We start from the raw sequence: 14,873 nt of genomic DNA, 5'->3' as shown, positions 1-14,873 counted from the left end.
CAGTTTTAATCTGGACTTCAAAAGCACCGCCCAGGTATTTCATTTATACCAATTCAGCTCAAGATTTTTGTGTAGTACAAAAGGGGGAAAGTTCGACACCCACAAAAATAAATCAATAATGATACAAGTGAACAAAAAAAAAGTTTTTTTCAAAGCTATACTTGATGGGTAACTTACAGTAACCATGGTAAAGTAACACTAACAAGATGAACAACGAGACAGAAAAACCTTGCATGGTTGAGCTTTTCAAAGACTTCCATGGCAACGTCCCAATGCCAACTATATGTTGTATATCGAGCATCAAACATGTATCTTGGGAGTTGAAATTTAGCATCAAAATCTTTGAGCAGCCATATCAGAGATAACTCATATAAGTCTCAGTTCGTATTCACCAGCCATTGTAATGTATCTAACCCAAGGAAGCGCCTGGTACCCACTCTTTTCAATGATCTTCAGATAGCGAACCTGCAGAAAATACAAGATGGCATACATTTTGAGTGAAGATAGCAAAGAAGTACCATAAGAGCAATCAAGTACATATTTGCAATAGTAATTTGATTACCTGAATACCCGACACAGTGAAATATGGTATCTCAAATTTCACTCGTATTGGTGCCTTCTTTTCAGGAGCTGCTTCTTCTGCAGTTATACTTGGAAGACTAAATTCAGCTCTGCACATGTAATCCTAACAGAAAAACTCACATATATTAGCACACTTCTAGGTAGCATGAAGTAGAAGGCAAAGATGACTTGGCTTGAAACTTACCTTGCCACCAGGAAATGATTTTACTTTCCAGACCATTGCATCTCTCTCAGGTGCATATGCAGCAGAGCCCATTGAAGTTCTTATATTAGGGTTCGTAGCATCTGAAGGAACAGGCACTTCAATTTCAACATTTGTTGCTGTGCTGCAGGTGAAAATAGGAAATATGTCACCTTCCAAGAGGCATTAGTGTAACAGCAAACATTGCTCTTGTAAAATGCTCACCTCCTTTCCTTAAACTGACTTCTTGCTTTCACCATAAGTTCTATTCGGCTTCTTGAATGTTTCTCAATTTGTGCTTCCACCCAGATAAGTGGTTTTACCTTAAGGATATATAAAAAAAGACAGGCATGAGAATAGCGGAGCAAGGCAGTGCATTTCAGGTATCTAAAGCATCCAATAGCTGTAAATCACAAGCAGTAGAGAAAACCTGGGTGCTAAGTCTGTATGTCATTAGATCGAAAGATCCGTCAGGAGGTATGAAGGATATAGTTCTATCATTCTCAAATCTAGCCAACCTCACGCACCTAGTAATAACAGAAGAGAGAGGTCATATATGGCCCTGCTCAAATTGTCAAAGTGACTTGAAAAAAATGCTAAACTGTTTACTTACTGGTGAAATTTAATATCATCAAGATCTATTGCTTTTCCTTTAGTAGCTCGGCCTTGAGCCTCCAAAAGAACCCTATCGTTCAATCCAAGTTTGCACTCAGGCATTCCACTGATTCACAATATTGTTCAGTATTAGTGGGGGTCAGAGATGTGCAGGAAAACATAAATGGTTGGGGTGACAGCATAACACAAATAATTTGAACTTTGAAACATAGATGGAAAACATAATTCGATGGGGAGCATGGCGCATGAGCATCATCAGATGATCAGTTCAGAATGTCTGCTAAAAGGTAGACATCTGAAACAAATTAAACGGAATACTCCCAAATTCTGGTAATCTGCAAAGCACTCTCATTGCTTATATCCTAATAATCTTAATTTGTAGGCTCCGAAGCTATAATTGACATTTAGAGGTATTTGCTAACATTTTGTGATGGGTATGGCCAACATCAAACACTTGAAATGCAGTATCGATGTTCCCAGGTCATAAATTGTATGTCCATCTTTCAACTGCAAGTCACTTTATGATCATATGAGAGACCACCATTCTTTCTGAATATGGGATATAAAAGATGCATAGACATTTTAAAAATTAGAAAAAAACGGTGCGGCACATCTCCCAGGTAGTGCTTACAGAGTGAATTTCTACCTTGATCAAATTCCTTGATGATTTAATGTGTGGCAATAGCAGTTCTTTATACAAATACGTGATAGCCTTGGCAAATCAAATTCATATAACAATAGTTGACGTTTGAACTTTGAACCAATTCTAAAGTCGTCAGATAGTATTGCATGGAAATTGATCTAGCTCAAAAGACATTCAGCATGCTTTCATTTCTTTGTCCAAGATTTATGATAGATCTAGTTGCATAACAGAAGAATCTACAAGCAGTAATCTGTTAGAGACGAAGAGGTTTCTAGAATAAGACTTCCTGAAAACTTTCAAAGGCAAAAGGTCAATGAAACACTATGGCTACATGATAAAATCATGAAATTTCAGAAGTGAAGCGGTAGTATAATACTTAGTTTGACACACATAAGAATGGAACAATTGGAATACAAATACATATTAAATGCATGATTACAGGAAAAATGAGCATATGAACCAGCAAGTAAGATGACGCGTTTACTTCACAAATAAAGAAAGTAAAAAAGTTTGCTTAGGCCATCACTTAAACAGTTCAATTTTCTGATAAATGGTCTTCTAAATGGGCAATTAGGTTGGACACTTCATCTATTGGTGAGATCCGATTGAAGGTACCCTGAATGTTCACTCATATAAATGTGATCCCTATTGAATTACAGATCCAGATATCATACTACTAGTTCCACAATAACATTGTAGGCTCACCTCAAATATGTCCGCATCTTCAGTGCCCCAACAACATCTGATCTCACAATCTGCCCATTGCTGTTAACAAGAATGTTAACACTCTCCACAACATCCAAGAACACCTGGAAACACATCGGTTAGATAATTTGGAAAGCACCATCACAAAACTACCCAAAATAACAGAGTGAGCCTGTATCTTACTTCATTCTTCTTGTACCGAATACCCTCACTCCGCCATGACACGGCATTTGTCACTGCCATAGGTGGCCTCTGTGATACCTCCATCCTGTACGCATCCGTCTTAATGAATTCACTTAAGATTTTCGCCTCCGTGTATTGTGGGTACCCAAAATCCATCATTTCATCAAGCAACTCATACTGCAGGCACAAATCAAACACCATCTTGTGTCAAATCCAGTAGATTGTGCAGCAAACCAGAGTGATGCTTAGCTGCTTGCACCATTACTTACCACAACGACAAAGTTATCCCTCAGCGACTCTTCCTCCAACTCTTCGAAATAGTGCTTGAACACCTGCACTCATGCACAAACCAACTTCGTGAACAAACTGAACGCTGAACATGTCATCTGCGTCCCAGGATCCAGGGTGGGTATACGTACATCAACGACGCGGTGGAGGAAGAGGAGGATGCTGGCGGCGTTGCAGTTCTGGCGGGAGGCGGTTAGTAGGAACACGTTGTTGTGCTGGATGAACATGTAGGTGACCCCGGCATCGTCGTAGACCACCGGCGAGTGCGCCTCCGAGTCGCCCTGTTGGTTCACATCAGCTTAGCGCGCAACGCCACCGGCGAGCCACATAGATCCTACGAGGACGAGGAGATAGAGAGAGGCCGGGATGCGCGAGCGCTTACCTCCTTGTCGAGGAGCTTGGTGAAGAAGCGCTCAGCCTGGAGGGCGGAGACGTCGCCGCGGTAGTCGCGCCAGACGAGGACGCGGCCCTTGATGTCCAGAAGGAACAGCGCCGACACCGCGCCCGCCATCGGCGCGGGGTGTATATGATCCCGCCCCGCCGGATCTGGATCTACCCGCCTATCGCCCTACCGGCGACGGCCGGCGGCCATCCGGCGGTGATGCGGGCGGGCGGGCGCGGGATTCTCCTCGGCTTGTCGCCTGCGGAGTCGCGCCGCGCCGCGGTGCCGTGCTCGCGTAGCGCGGCGGTGCGGGTGTTTGGGTGGATCGGAGACGGGACGCGGGGAGCGGGGAGATCGGGAGTGGAGACGGTGAGGAGGGGCAGGATCCGGGGAGGTTTTCTCTCCTGTCCCACTGTACGGTGGGTCCCAGGTATGTCTCTCTGGGTTCTCGGACCCGATTGTCAGAAACTCATAATATTGAGAACATATTTAGATGGGACTAAATTTCCCTATCACATCAGATCTTTGGACACTAATTATAAATATTAAACGTATACTATTAATAAAACTCATCCATAATCTTGGACTAATTCACGAGACGAATCTATTGAGCCTAATTAATCCATGATTAGCCTATGTGATGCTACAGTAAACATTATCTAATTATAGATTAATTAGGCTTAAAAAAATTGTCTCTATTGAGCGTAATTAATCATGTGTCTCTATTAAGCCTAATTAATCCATGATTAACCTATGTGATGCTACAGTAAACATTCTCTAATTATAGATTAATTAGGCTTAAAAAAACCTATGTGATGCTACAGTAAACATTCTCTAATTATAGATTAATTAGGCACAGTACAATGCAGACACTCACAATGCACGCGCACGCAAACCCTACCCCTACGAGCATCTTCGAAGACTGGGCCGGCAAATCCTGGAGAGATTGACGAAGTCACCACAGGCGCCTCTAATTATAGATTAATTAGGCACAGTACAATGCAGACACTCACAATGCACGCGCACGCAAACCCTACCCCTACGAGCATCTTCGAAGACTGGGCCGGCAAATCCTGGAGAGATTGACGAAGTCACCACAGGCGCCTCGCTGTCGATGGGTACGTCGCCTACCACTGAAAGCACAACGCCGTTAAATCCTGGAAAATTCGCTCCCACGGGGAGTCGAACCCAGGACCTCAGGTGCTACTGAGGCTCTTGTAACCACTAGGCTACAGGCCCTTTCGCTATCATTTATGTAATTAGTTTTGTAAGTAGTCTATATTTAATACTCTAAATTAGTGTCTAAATATAGAGACTAAAGTTAAGTCCCTGCATCCAAACACCACCTGAATTGCAGCGATCAAACAAATTGGATTGGGCAAGTACAAAAGTTTGGATGAAAAATCGTTACTCCCTTCGTCCCAAAAAAGGCAAACCCTGGGTTTCCGTGTCCAACTTTGACTGTCCGTCTTATATGAAATTTTTTTATAATTCGTATTTTTATTGTTGTTAGATGATAAAACATGATTAATATTTTATGCGTGACTTGTCTTTTTAATTTTCTTCATAATTTTTTCAAATAAGATAGACGGTCAAACGTTGGGCACGGAAACCAAGGTTTGTCTTTTTTTAGGACGGAGGGAGTAGGTTTCTGTGGCTTCTTTTGAATTTTGTGGGGTTTATTTTCTTTGTACCAGCAATGAAACAATATACATAACTTATTTTTATCCAACAATTTGTCTGATTTGCTATCCCACCAAGCAAACCATCTCCATCAAAACACTGTCCTATCAAAATTTTGATAAAACACATCTATTGATCTTGTATGCACCTTATTTTGTCACCAAATGAACATATCCTTTCTAATTATGTCCTACAAAATTTTGGTATTGCCAATGGGTACAATGAGCCCAAATCTCAGCTTGACATGGGCATGTTGGAGATGATGAAGTCTAAGGCTGTCTTCGGGAGCTCCTCCCCGGCACGCACAACAAAATACGTATTATTGGATGATTAATTAAGTATTAACTATTTTTTTAAAAAATAGATTAATTTGATTTTTAAAACAACTTTCGTATAGTTTTTTTTTGCAAAAAACACACCGTTTAGCAGTTTGAAAAACGTCCATGCGGAAAACGAGAGATGTGAGTTGGAAAAATTGGGATAAGAACTTAGCCTAAGTGGCAATGAAAAGGCTACATCCATTTATTGGAATAATTGGAACTTAACATCATGAGGATCATTATGGAGAAACCGAAACCAAGACAAAAACGTCAGCCAAAGTACATAAGGTAAAAATATTGGAAATTTTCGATTACATGAAAGATACACACATTCACACCCTATCCAACATGCTATAATTTTAAGGTACTTAGGCTAGAAAGATTATTCAAGTTGAAAAATAGCATAATGCTGAACAGATTATCCACATGTGATTCTCATGATATTGTTTTGTGACTTGGATATGTTTGTGGTGTTTTTGAGTCAGTTTATGACTACATGTCAGTGGAGCAAAATCGATTCAATTTGATTGTGCTTGCCATGGTCGATGGAGGTGGGTTGGCTTCGTTTGAAGCCATGCGATTTTTTACATTTCCTTCTTCAATGTTCCAAATGGAAAATGTTTCTTTCATTCGCTCGATGGAGGCAAATAGAGGAGACCAAAGCTTTGTCCTTGTGGTTGTACGTTGATATTGATGCCTGGTCTTTGCCGTTGGCGATCAAATGGGGTTGCTACGTGGGTAGTGATCTCCGTCTTGATTGGGAAGATTGGTTGACGACTATTGAAATTGGTCTAGCAACCATGACTAGTCATGAGCGGACCCTTCGGATGTTTTTGACGAACAATAGTCACCATGGGCAATTGTTACCCCTACTATATTCGCTTTAGCTAGACAGTGACATGGAGTATAAGCAATGATGATGGCATGGCAGAAACTATGATCTAGTTCATCTAGATTCGGCAACATCAGTTCTTATTTGTTGTCTCGTTGTTGAAGGTGTTGTCTTACATTTCAAATAAAAATCCACCCATGTTTTTTTTATGACCGCAACACATATAGGTCTTGACCTTCTTGAAGACCCCACAGTTAATTTTCATTAATAAGGAGAGAAAATTGTACAAAAGAGTTGAAGATGTTGTTTTGGAATAGGTGCATAATACTTTGTGTTTGTGTTAATTATGTGTAGGGCGAGTTGCTGCAAGGCAATATGTTCATGTTTGCCTTTTTAGGATGTGTGCATCCCTAATTGATGGAGGTCAAGTGTAGTTTCATTTCAATGAAATTCTTCTCATTATCTAAAAACATACCAAGAGAACACCGGTGGTGCAATATTAAATTTGTGGTTACATAACTCTACGTACGATGGTTCAAATTTTGGTGTCCAAAAATATTACACATATATGTGTGAATACACTCTCAAATCTCAATAGGAATTTAATGAGACCATCGATTTACTATTCTAGTGTTGCGTGCATGTATCTATTTAAAAAGGTTAAGGAAGTCGTTTTGGACAGCGACACGGTCTCCAAAATACAATTTTGACTTCTTGTTTCTATAAAAATATTTATTGAAAACTGATATATGTATAATTTTATGAAAGTATTTTTCAAGACAAATCTATTCATATAATTTTTATTCATGATTTATATTCCCAAGGTTTGACTTAAACATTATCCTAAACGACTTCCTTTACAAGTACGGAGGGAGTACGTATACATGATCTCTCGGGTGCCATGAATTAGGCTAATGTTAATTATAAGTTGTATGACTTATCTGCAACAAAAGGGTAATTTATGGGTAAAAATAAATAAATAAATAAATAATTTATGGAGTATATGTCTAGCGATTTAAAAAGTCAATACTAACAAATAAACTATGGAAAGAAAACAAATCATCTCTAAATTAAGTATAGCAACAGGTTATAAGTTGTAGGGCAAACGATTAGAGGTGCAAGAGTCACAGGCTCCAAACCTGCTGCACAAAGTTTTGCCGGTCAATTCATGTATAGAACCATTCGAGACGAAAGATTCAAAAGACACTACACCTTATGTGACAGGAAGCTTCTTTTCATACGATAATATCTCTTTCTAGATCTGCCCTTACTTAAAATTCGCATGCTCAAACAGGGCTTACTTTGAAATGCGCCCTGCTATTTGAGCCTTCGAATGCAGATAAGTATGAAATTGGTAAAAATGAAGCTAGCAAAAGCCAAAAACTAAAATTAATGACACAAGCAGTTCACGCACGCATAAATAGCACCATGCTTCATTATTTTACGGAGTAGCACGCTGTACTACACGGTACGAACATAACCATAATACACACAACATCAGGGAACAGTCCCCATGATTCTAGTTACCAGTTATTTGTCCCCACGACTCTAGTTACCAAGCAAACATGAAACAGCTTCTCCATGAGCTTAGCTCTACTTCTGCCTCTTGTAGATCTTGTGCAGGAAGGATTTCAATACATTCTGAACTGCTTTGTTCGGATGTGCTTCGATGTCGGCAATCAGCTTATTGTAACTCTCCCTCTCGTATTCATGAAATACGGCCTGCAGTATAACAGATAAAAGCAGTGCCTCAGGTCTTGCAATGGATAAATGAGAAATTCTGAATTATTGTTTCAAGCATCTTCAACAAATGAGTTCCTTCTTATTCTTAAAAAAACAACTGAGTTCTAAGTTTTGTTCCTCATCGAGTTGGGATGGTAATTATTCTTTTTCACACCTGCGTATGATGTCTGCATATGTTTACTCAGGTGATGATGATACACATAACATAAATACAGAGAACGGTTAAGACAAACCTCCAGATTAAGTTCTTTATACAGATCCTTCACTTTTGCAACACATTCAGGATCTGGCTTCCCATAATTTTCCTGTCAATTAGACATAAAGGATTCAGATGGTGCCCATGGGTTGATAAAAACTACAAAGTTAATAATACTTACAAATAGAATGTGCTTTTGGTTCTCGTCAGCACGCTCGAGAGCTTGCACAACTAACCATGAGCACTTGTAGTCTTCAATGTCCGTTCCAATCTGCATTAAGATTTCTACTGATCAGATCATAAGCTACAGATAAAATAAGCCTGGACAGCAATGGACCGATTGGCAGTAGCCATACTCATTGGGATTAGTACAACCACAACGGGCACACTAACCTTGCCAATAAACTCAGGATCACCATAACAATCTAGATAATCATCCTGTGAGAAAACTCGTATTAGTGCGGTAGTCCAGTAATATATAAATTCACAACCAACAAGGTGAAAAGGTACCTGAACTTGGAAGTATGTCCCCATTTCCACAAGAATGTTCTTAACATCACCGAAGTTATCCAAATTCTCACCAGATAGCAGCAAAGCACATGCAACCTTGGATAAAGAAAAATATTATTGCTAGTGATGACAACTATTCGCAGATTACCGAAGTGAGAGTTTAAAGATGGAAAAAATCCATAGGAGAATGGTAAATCCTACCGGAAGATAGAATGAGTAGTAAGCTGTCTTGTACTGAACAATGCGGCGGTGACTGCACAATATGTCAGTTAAAAGAACACCATTAAATGAAGATCATAACCCAATTCTGAACTGCTAAAATAAAATATAGTGCAAATACAACTCATTCTAGAAACTACACATGGAACACAGAAAAGGAACTATCTGTTATTTTTTCCGTTCCTTTGTTTTGTTTGAACCTTATTTTTAGAAACAAATGGACAGGAAATCATGCAAAGAAAGAAAGAAACAAACACGTAAATGCAAAATGAACTTACACTGTCAAGTTGTACTTTGTGAGATCCTTTTCTCCCTCATGAGTAGTAATAAGATCCAACAATTGACCTGAAGCAGTCTTAAACTCAACCTAACAAAACAAAAACATACAACTGGGCATCAGGGAGAAGCGTACAGTATTTTTTTCCCAACAATATGTGCATGTCAGAAGATACAACTTACCTCATTGAACAAATCAATGAGATCAACATAATACAGCTTTCCTTTAAAATGGCGTTGAAGAATTCGTGAAATATGGTTGCGAAGGATAATACCATCATTTACAGCAATGAGCCCAACCTATTGCAAAACAATGAAATACACAAATTTAGTTTTATAGGTAACAGATAGCAATTCAACATTGTGCTAATCTGATCACACTCCTTACAAGGATTGAAAAAAGGGAACATGAATCAGTTACTTAATGCATGACCTTTTTTTTTCAATGCCTGTGCAATTCTGGATTATAATTCATACAGTTATAAAAAAACAATATATATAAAAAAATTGATGCATACAAAGGATGATTGTTCTGCTACTGACCTGAGGCACCCTAAACCAGCAAGGCTGGCCACGTCGTGTTTGAGAGTTGTCCATAATATCATCAAGCACAAGAAAATAAGCTTGAAGCTGCAAAATTATGCAGAACCATCAGTGGTGCCACACTTAGCATATAACTTCACTTGGCTAACAAACATCCTACAAGATAGCATTTGGAGAAAACATTACCCATTCAATGCACCAACCAAGGGTGCAGGCAAGAAATGTCTCCTCCTTATTCAGAACATCAGTGCCCTTCAACATCTTGAAACTATCAATGACAGAGATCCCGCGGTTGCACTTTCCTCCGAGCACATTGTAATCCAGCATCTGCTCCGGATAAAAAAAAAATGTCAACTACTTTAACATACTCAAATATACTGTATGTCCAATTTCTGTGGGTATGATTCTGATATCAATACACAATAAATAACAATGGTAAATGGAAATGGAAATGGTAATAGGTAGAGGATAAAAATCAAACAACAGAAACAAACCATCAGCAACCAATCATTTACACTTAGCTACTACTGTTGTGTCATTAACAGTAAAAAGTAGTAAAACTTTTAGAATACACCTGAACAATGTATTGTGCTCCCCAGCTTTTCACCTATATATATTTTATTACCGGTGTTTCGCTTTGGACAACTCTTTAACCAATGCTTTCACTTTGGACCGGATAATTTACCTTTGTGGCACTTTGGGCCACCCTCAACTCCTTTATCCATCTGCATTCATATGTCAAAGAAATGATCTACATATAGCCGAGGGAGTTTATTGACGAGTATGAGCCGGCATACTCGAGGTCATTCATATGCTTGAGAAGAGAGTTGGGGTGTCCCAAAGTGAAACAAAGGCAAGATTTACCTGGTTTAAAGTGAAAACATTGGTCAAAGGATCGTCCAAAGCGAAACATCAGTAATAAAAGGTGGCCCAAAGTGAAATTTACTCTTTATTTTTGAAGGAACATCTGTAATATTTATACTGTCTAACCAACGGGATCTGAAATATTAACATGCAAAGTAGTAAAAACAACTAGCTCTTTTTATCTTTCCACGGTTAAGGAGATGCAGCTTGGATCTGAAATATTGACATGCAAAGTAGTAAAAACAACTAGCTCTTTTTAACTTTCCACGGTTAAGGAGATGCAGCTTTGATAGATCGTTTTTGCTGCAATATAGAACAACTCAACATACGGTGAGTTCATCTTTTATGTCAAGGAAACCCACAGCATTTTCACCTTATCGATCTAAATATTCCAAAAGATGTACTTAGGCAAAGATCAAAATACTCAACAAGAATTTTGTGCCCCCCTTCCTCCAACACACACACAAATAAAAGAGAACATGGTGTCCAAAAGGCTAGCTTTACTAATTTTTTAAAGGATCTGTTGTACAACAGAAATGAAATCCGTATGCTTAAAGTTCATAAGGTGACTTTATATGATCTACTTCACCAGCGACTGTAGGTAAAAAAAGACACTCCTGTCCGGCTTTTCCTAACAAGTTGATCGATCAATCACTGTAGCCTAGAAAAGCCCTGCCTTCCTTGTTCACCTACTCTTGTTAACAGATAAGAGAGAGAGATTACTCGCTCTGTTGCTCAGAGTTCAGACCCACTATGCAATTCAACACACCATATCGATCTGTATGTGAGACGTAAACTTACTTCGTTACCCCCTAGTCATTGCTCGCATACTCCATACTCCTAACATTCTACCATCAGGAAACACATATACCAATAACAGAGCGAATCCACCAGCCAAGCGCCACTCGTAAGCCCAGAAAACCCGGCGAAATTCCAAAAGCCTTTGACGCGTCACGCGAGCACGTAGGCATCAACGCCACCCCCTCCCTCCCCTCTCGCTAAACCAGATCAAAAACCAACATCCGTATCCCTCCCAGCATAAAGGATCGAGACGGGGAAGAGAGCATTACGCGGTCGATCCACTGGAGCGACTCGTCGGTGAACTCGAAGGCCGGGTCCTCGAGCATCTCCTCCTTGAGCCTGCTGTATATCTCCGCGAACGCGGCCTTGGAGGAGTCGCCGCTCGCGCCGTTCGCCACCACCGCCGCCGCCATTGCGCCGCTATCCCTCGACTGCCTCACGTGCGATGCGAGGGCGCGGAGAGAGAGAGAAAGAGAGAAGAAATTAGTGGCGAGTATTGGAGAGGAGATGGGGGATGAGGACACACAAAATTTTGTGGGGAGAAGCAGCTTCGGCGCACGCGTTTATTTAAGGACGGGAGATGGGCGCCGTGAGAGGCACACGTTTGCTTGCTTGGCTGGTTTGCGGAACTAGCGTTCCACCCTTTCCAGAAAACACCGTGAATTTGACAGAGTTTAGGGAGATTTTAATTTGAAAGAAACGTGTAGAATAATTGGGAGGAGATACGAATAAACGAGTAACGGATTGGAGGGCGACAGACTGACAGTGCGGTCTTGGCTACTGATTTGGGTAGTACTCCGCAAAATCATACTATTTTGTTTAATTTGCAATTTGGTTGTTTAGATACAAACATTTATTGTTATTGTTTTAGCTGCAAATGCATGGTAACTCAATAGAATTTCCACTACAATTAAAGTATTCATTAGTAAAATCTACCGATGCATGTTCATGTCATGTAATAATCCAGAAAACAAAATATATTTGGGTTGATCGGATTCATGGTATACAAATTTACCGTAATGAAAAAAAAACATTATTATTTATTGTACCGGCTCCGTGTCAATGGTATTTTTAAAAATTTGAATTATGCCATTATATGTGTTTGAGGTGTTGTTAAACCAGTTTTTTTCATACCGTATTTCTATATGGACCAAAAATGCTCATACTAGTTATTACTTCATTTGTCCCAAAATATAATAATTTTTAGCTCTTAGGATTTGTCCCAAAATATAACAACTTCTCTACCAACATTCTCCTCCCAACCAATCACAAACCTCCAACATTCACTTTTCCCACCTACCTCCACTATTCATCCAATCACAATGCTTCATCATTCACTTCTACCTACATTTCTTAATAACCGTGTCCAACTCTAAAACTTCTTATACTATGAGACGGAGGGAGTATCTTCTTATTTCCTATCCCTCGTCAACTTCCTCTAGCTCTATGAGACCGGTGATGGCTTTGGGTGGCAGGTTAGGAGCTTTGATGTGATCGGGGTGTAGCGAGGGAGCTCTACGAGGCCGGTGGTACTCTCGAAGTGGCAGGTCGAAGCTCGACGAGGCCGAGTTGCAACTCGCAAGCTTAACGAGGTCGGTGGCAGCTCAGGAGCCGGTATAAGCGCATTTTACAACTAATATATACTACTACGTAAAAAAAAAGAATTTCTAGCTACGAGCCTGGAAGGATTGGTTTTTTTATTGGGACAGAGAGGGTACATAATAGATGAGCTACAATGGTGTATCTCTTTTTTCTCATCTCGCTTCCTCTCCTCTATTATATTTGGTGCATCTACATTTAAGTATGTGAAGAACTAAGTCATAGGACCTGATTTTTTTCTCTCTCTCCTTTATATACGCTTATAGAATACCATTATTACTTAGCTCCCCATGCCAACGTCAGCACTCCACACTCCACTGGCACGATGGGTCGATGGTAGCGATGGAGAATCTCGCATATCAGTTAGCGGAGTAGTTGGCAGGTAAGAACGACAAAGTAACATTGATTGATTCGCGATATGCACGAGGTAAGGATTTTTTTGTTGTCGTGGGCAACCGAAAAAAAAGCTCCTGGTACAACTCCCTTGGAAGATAGTAATAGGCCGAGCAAGCGAAGAACATGAATATAATCAACTGCAATGAGAGGATTATTGGAGGCCATGAGTACTTTTAGGCTGTATTTTGGATAACTGAAATTGATAATGTATAATCTGATTTTTTTATAGCTATTAGAAAGTACATACGGATAAATGAACCATTACAGAGTTGAAAATTTGCTTTCGAAAAATATTACAACAAAAATAAATTTACAAAAACAACGTTTATAAGTTTGGAAAACAGGCAAATAAAAATCCAAAATCACGAAATAAGTGTAGCTCAATTAGTTAGATTCCATATGATGGAACCGGCCCACTTGATTCAAGTCTTAGATTTGACACAGGTACTCGCAATTATAGCTAATTATTATTTTAATGACAGGCAACGTACCTGTCAATAACAATACATGATGTTCCAGTCTTCTGAATGTGCTCAGAGATAGGATGTGTGTGTACACGTTCATGGGAAATATTTCGGATGTCCTTATAGAAATAGGATGTGTGTCTTCGTGTTTATAGGGATGAGTGTGCATATACTCGTCTAATTTTTTTAGAGGTGCTCATAGCGATAGAATATGTGTGTACGTATGTTACGAGGGTTTGCATTTGTACTATTTTTTCAAAGAAAATCAAAAGATAAAAACAGAAAAGAATAAAGTCGAACGAGACCACACGAATTGCTCCATAGGGTAAGAAACCAGTAGTCAAAGAAATAATAGTCGACGATCGGTTATACTCTTTCGTATAGAACCATTTAGTGGTTTTAAAAACATGCTAAGTCAAAAGAGAGAGAGAGAGATATTAGTTTGGAAAATAGGGGAAGGAACTCAGCCTATATGTCATTCTTAATGGATTATCCTGTCAGCATTTGCATTAGTTTTCTGTAAGATCAATCCACTTTGTTAAGATTATATGGGACTAATCAAGATGATGATGCTACACGTATGCATTATATATTTTCTGATTCGGCCGTCCGAACACGTTGAGTGCGACTGTGCAAACACGTGAGCAGTGAGCTAGGAGTACGCGAGTCATGTGACGAAAGAAAGGAAGCACCGGGCTATGCCAAAAGAAAGCCCTCAGGGAGTTTAGGAGTAGAGTAGTTGGACAGTGTGTAGTGCACTAGTGCCAGTGAACTGCTCGCTAATTCCAATGGGCTTATGGGCTTACTACTGGATTGTCACCTGTCAACGAGGAGCAAGCACCGGCGCC

At 39.8% G+C, this 14,873-nt stretch overlaps 2 protein-coding genes across 2 annotated transcripts; both read right to left on the bottom strand.

The window, feature by feature from the left end:
• Window positions 1–3: 3 nt before the first annotated feature.
• LOC4324247 (AP-1 complex subunit mu-2) lies at window positions 4–3,950 on the bottom strand. Its single transcript, XM_015766630.3, has 11 exons — window positions 3,580–3,950; window positions 3,329–3,478; window positions 3,179–3,241; window positions 2,910–3,086; window positions 2,727–2,830; window positions 1,377–1,484; window positions 1,194–1,290; window positions 989–1,086; window positions 767–908; window positions 563–685; window positions 4–465 (listed from the first exon to the last, which is right to left on the bottom strand). Exons 1-11 carry the CDS (start codon window positions 3,706–3,708, stop codon window positions 367–369), a joined length of 1,290 nt encoding a protein of 429 aa, XP_015622116.1. The 5' UTR covers window positions 3,709–3,950; the 3' UTR covers window positions 4–366.
• Window positions 3,951–7,819: 3,869 nt separating this feature from the next.
• On the bottom strand, window positions 7,820–12,102 carry LOC4324245 (farnesyl pyrophosphate synthase). Its single transcript, XM_015772643.3, has 11 exons — window positions 11,836–12,102; window positions 10,088–10,228; window positions 9,902–9,988; window positions 9,542–9,658; window positions 9,361–9,449; window positions 9,065–9,116; window positions 8,864–8,959; window positions 8,747–8,791; window positions 8,535–8,624; window positions 8,391–8,462; window positions 7,820–8,136 (listed from the first exon to the last, which is right to left on the bottom strand). The coding sequence occupies exons 1-11, from the start codon at window positions 11,977–11,979 to the stop codon at window positions 8,008–8,010; spliced, it is 1,062 nt and encodes a 353-aa protein (XP_015628129.1). The 5' UTR covers window positions 11,980–12,102; the 3' UTR covers window positions 7,820–8,007.
• Between the last annotated feature and the right edge of the window lie 2,771 nt (window positions 12,103–14,873).

The sequence above is a fragment of the Oryza sativa genome, chromosome 1, assembly GCF_034140825.1.
Source record: "Oryza sativa Japonica Group chromosome 1, ASM3414082v1".
Taxonomy (NCBI): domain Eukaryota; kingdom Viridiplantae; phylum Streptophyta; class Magnoliopsida; order Poales; family Poaceae; genus Oryza; species Oryza sativa.
Note: the sequence above shows the minus strand (reverse complement) of the source record. Positions and strands in the feature narration are given on the sequence as shown.

Bases quoted from the DNA above. Each gene is read 5' to 3' on its own strand.
- LOC4324247 (XM_015766630.3), bottom strand. From the start codon at position 3,708: ATGGCGGGCGCGGTGTCGGCGCTGTTCCTTCTGGACATCAAGGGCCGC. The intron at 2,831-2,909 runs GTAAGATACAGG...ATGTGTTTCCAG, and splicing joins TTCGGTACAAGAAGAATGAA to GTGTTCTTGGATGTTGTGGA. The intron at 1,087-1,193 runs GTTTTCTCTACT...TATATCCTTAAG, and splicing joins CATACAGACTTAGCACCCAG to GTAAAACCACTTATCTGGGT.
- LOC4324245 (XM_015772643.3), bottom strand. From the start codon at position 11,979: ATGGCGGCGGCGGTGGTGGCGAACGGCGCGAGCGGCGACTCCTCCAAG. The intron at 9,989-10,087 runs GTAATGTTTTCT...ATAATTTTGCAG, and splicing joins TTGGTTGGTGCATTGAATGG to CTTCAAGCTTATTTTCTTGT. The intron at 8,463-8,534 runs GTAAGTATTATT...TCTAATTGACAG, and splicing joins ACCAAAAGCACATTCTATTT to GAAAATTATGGGAAGCCAGA.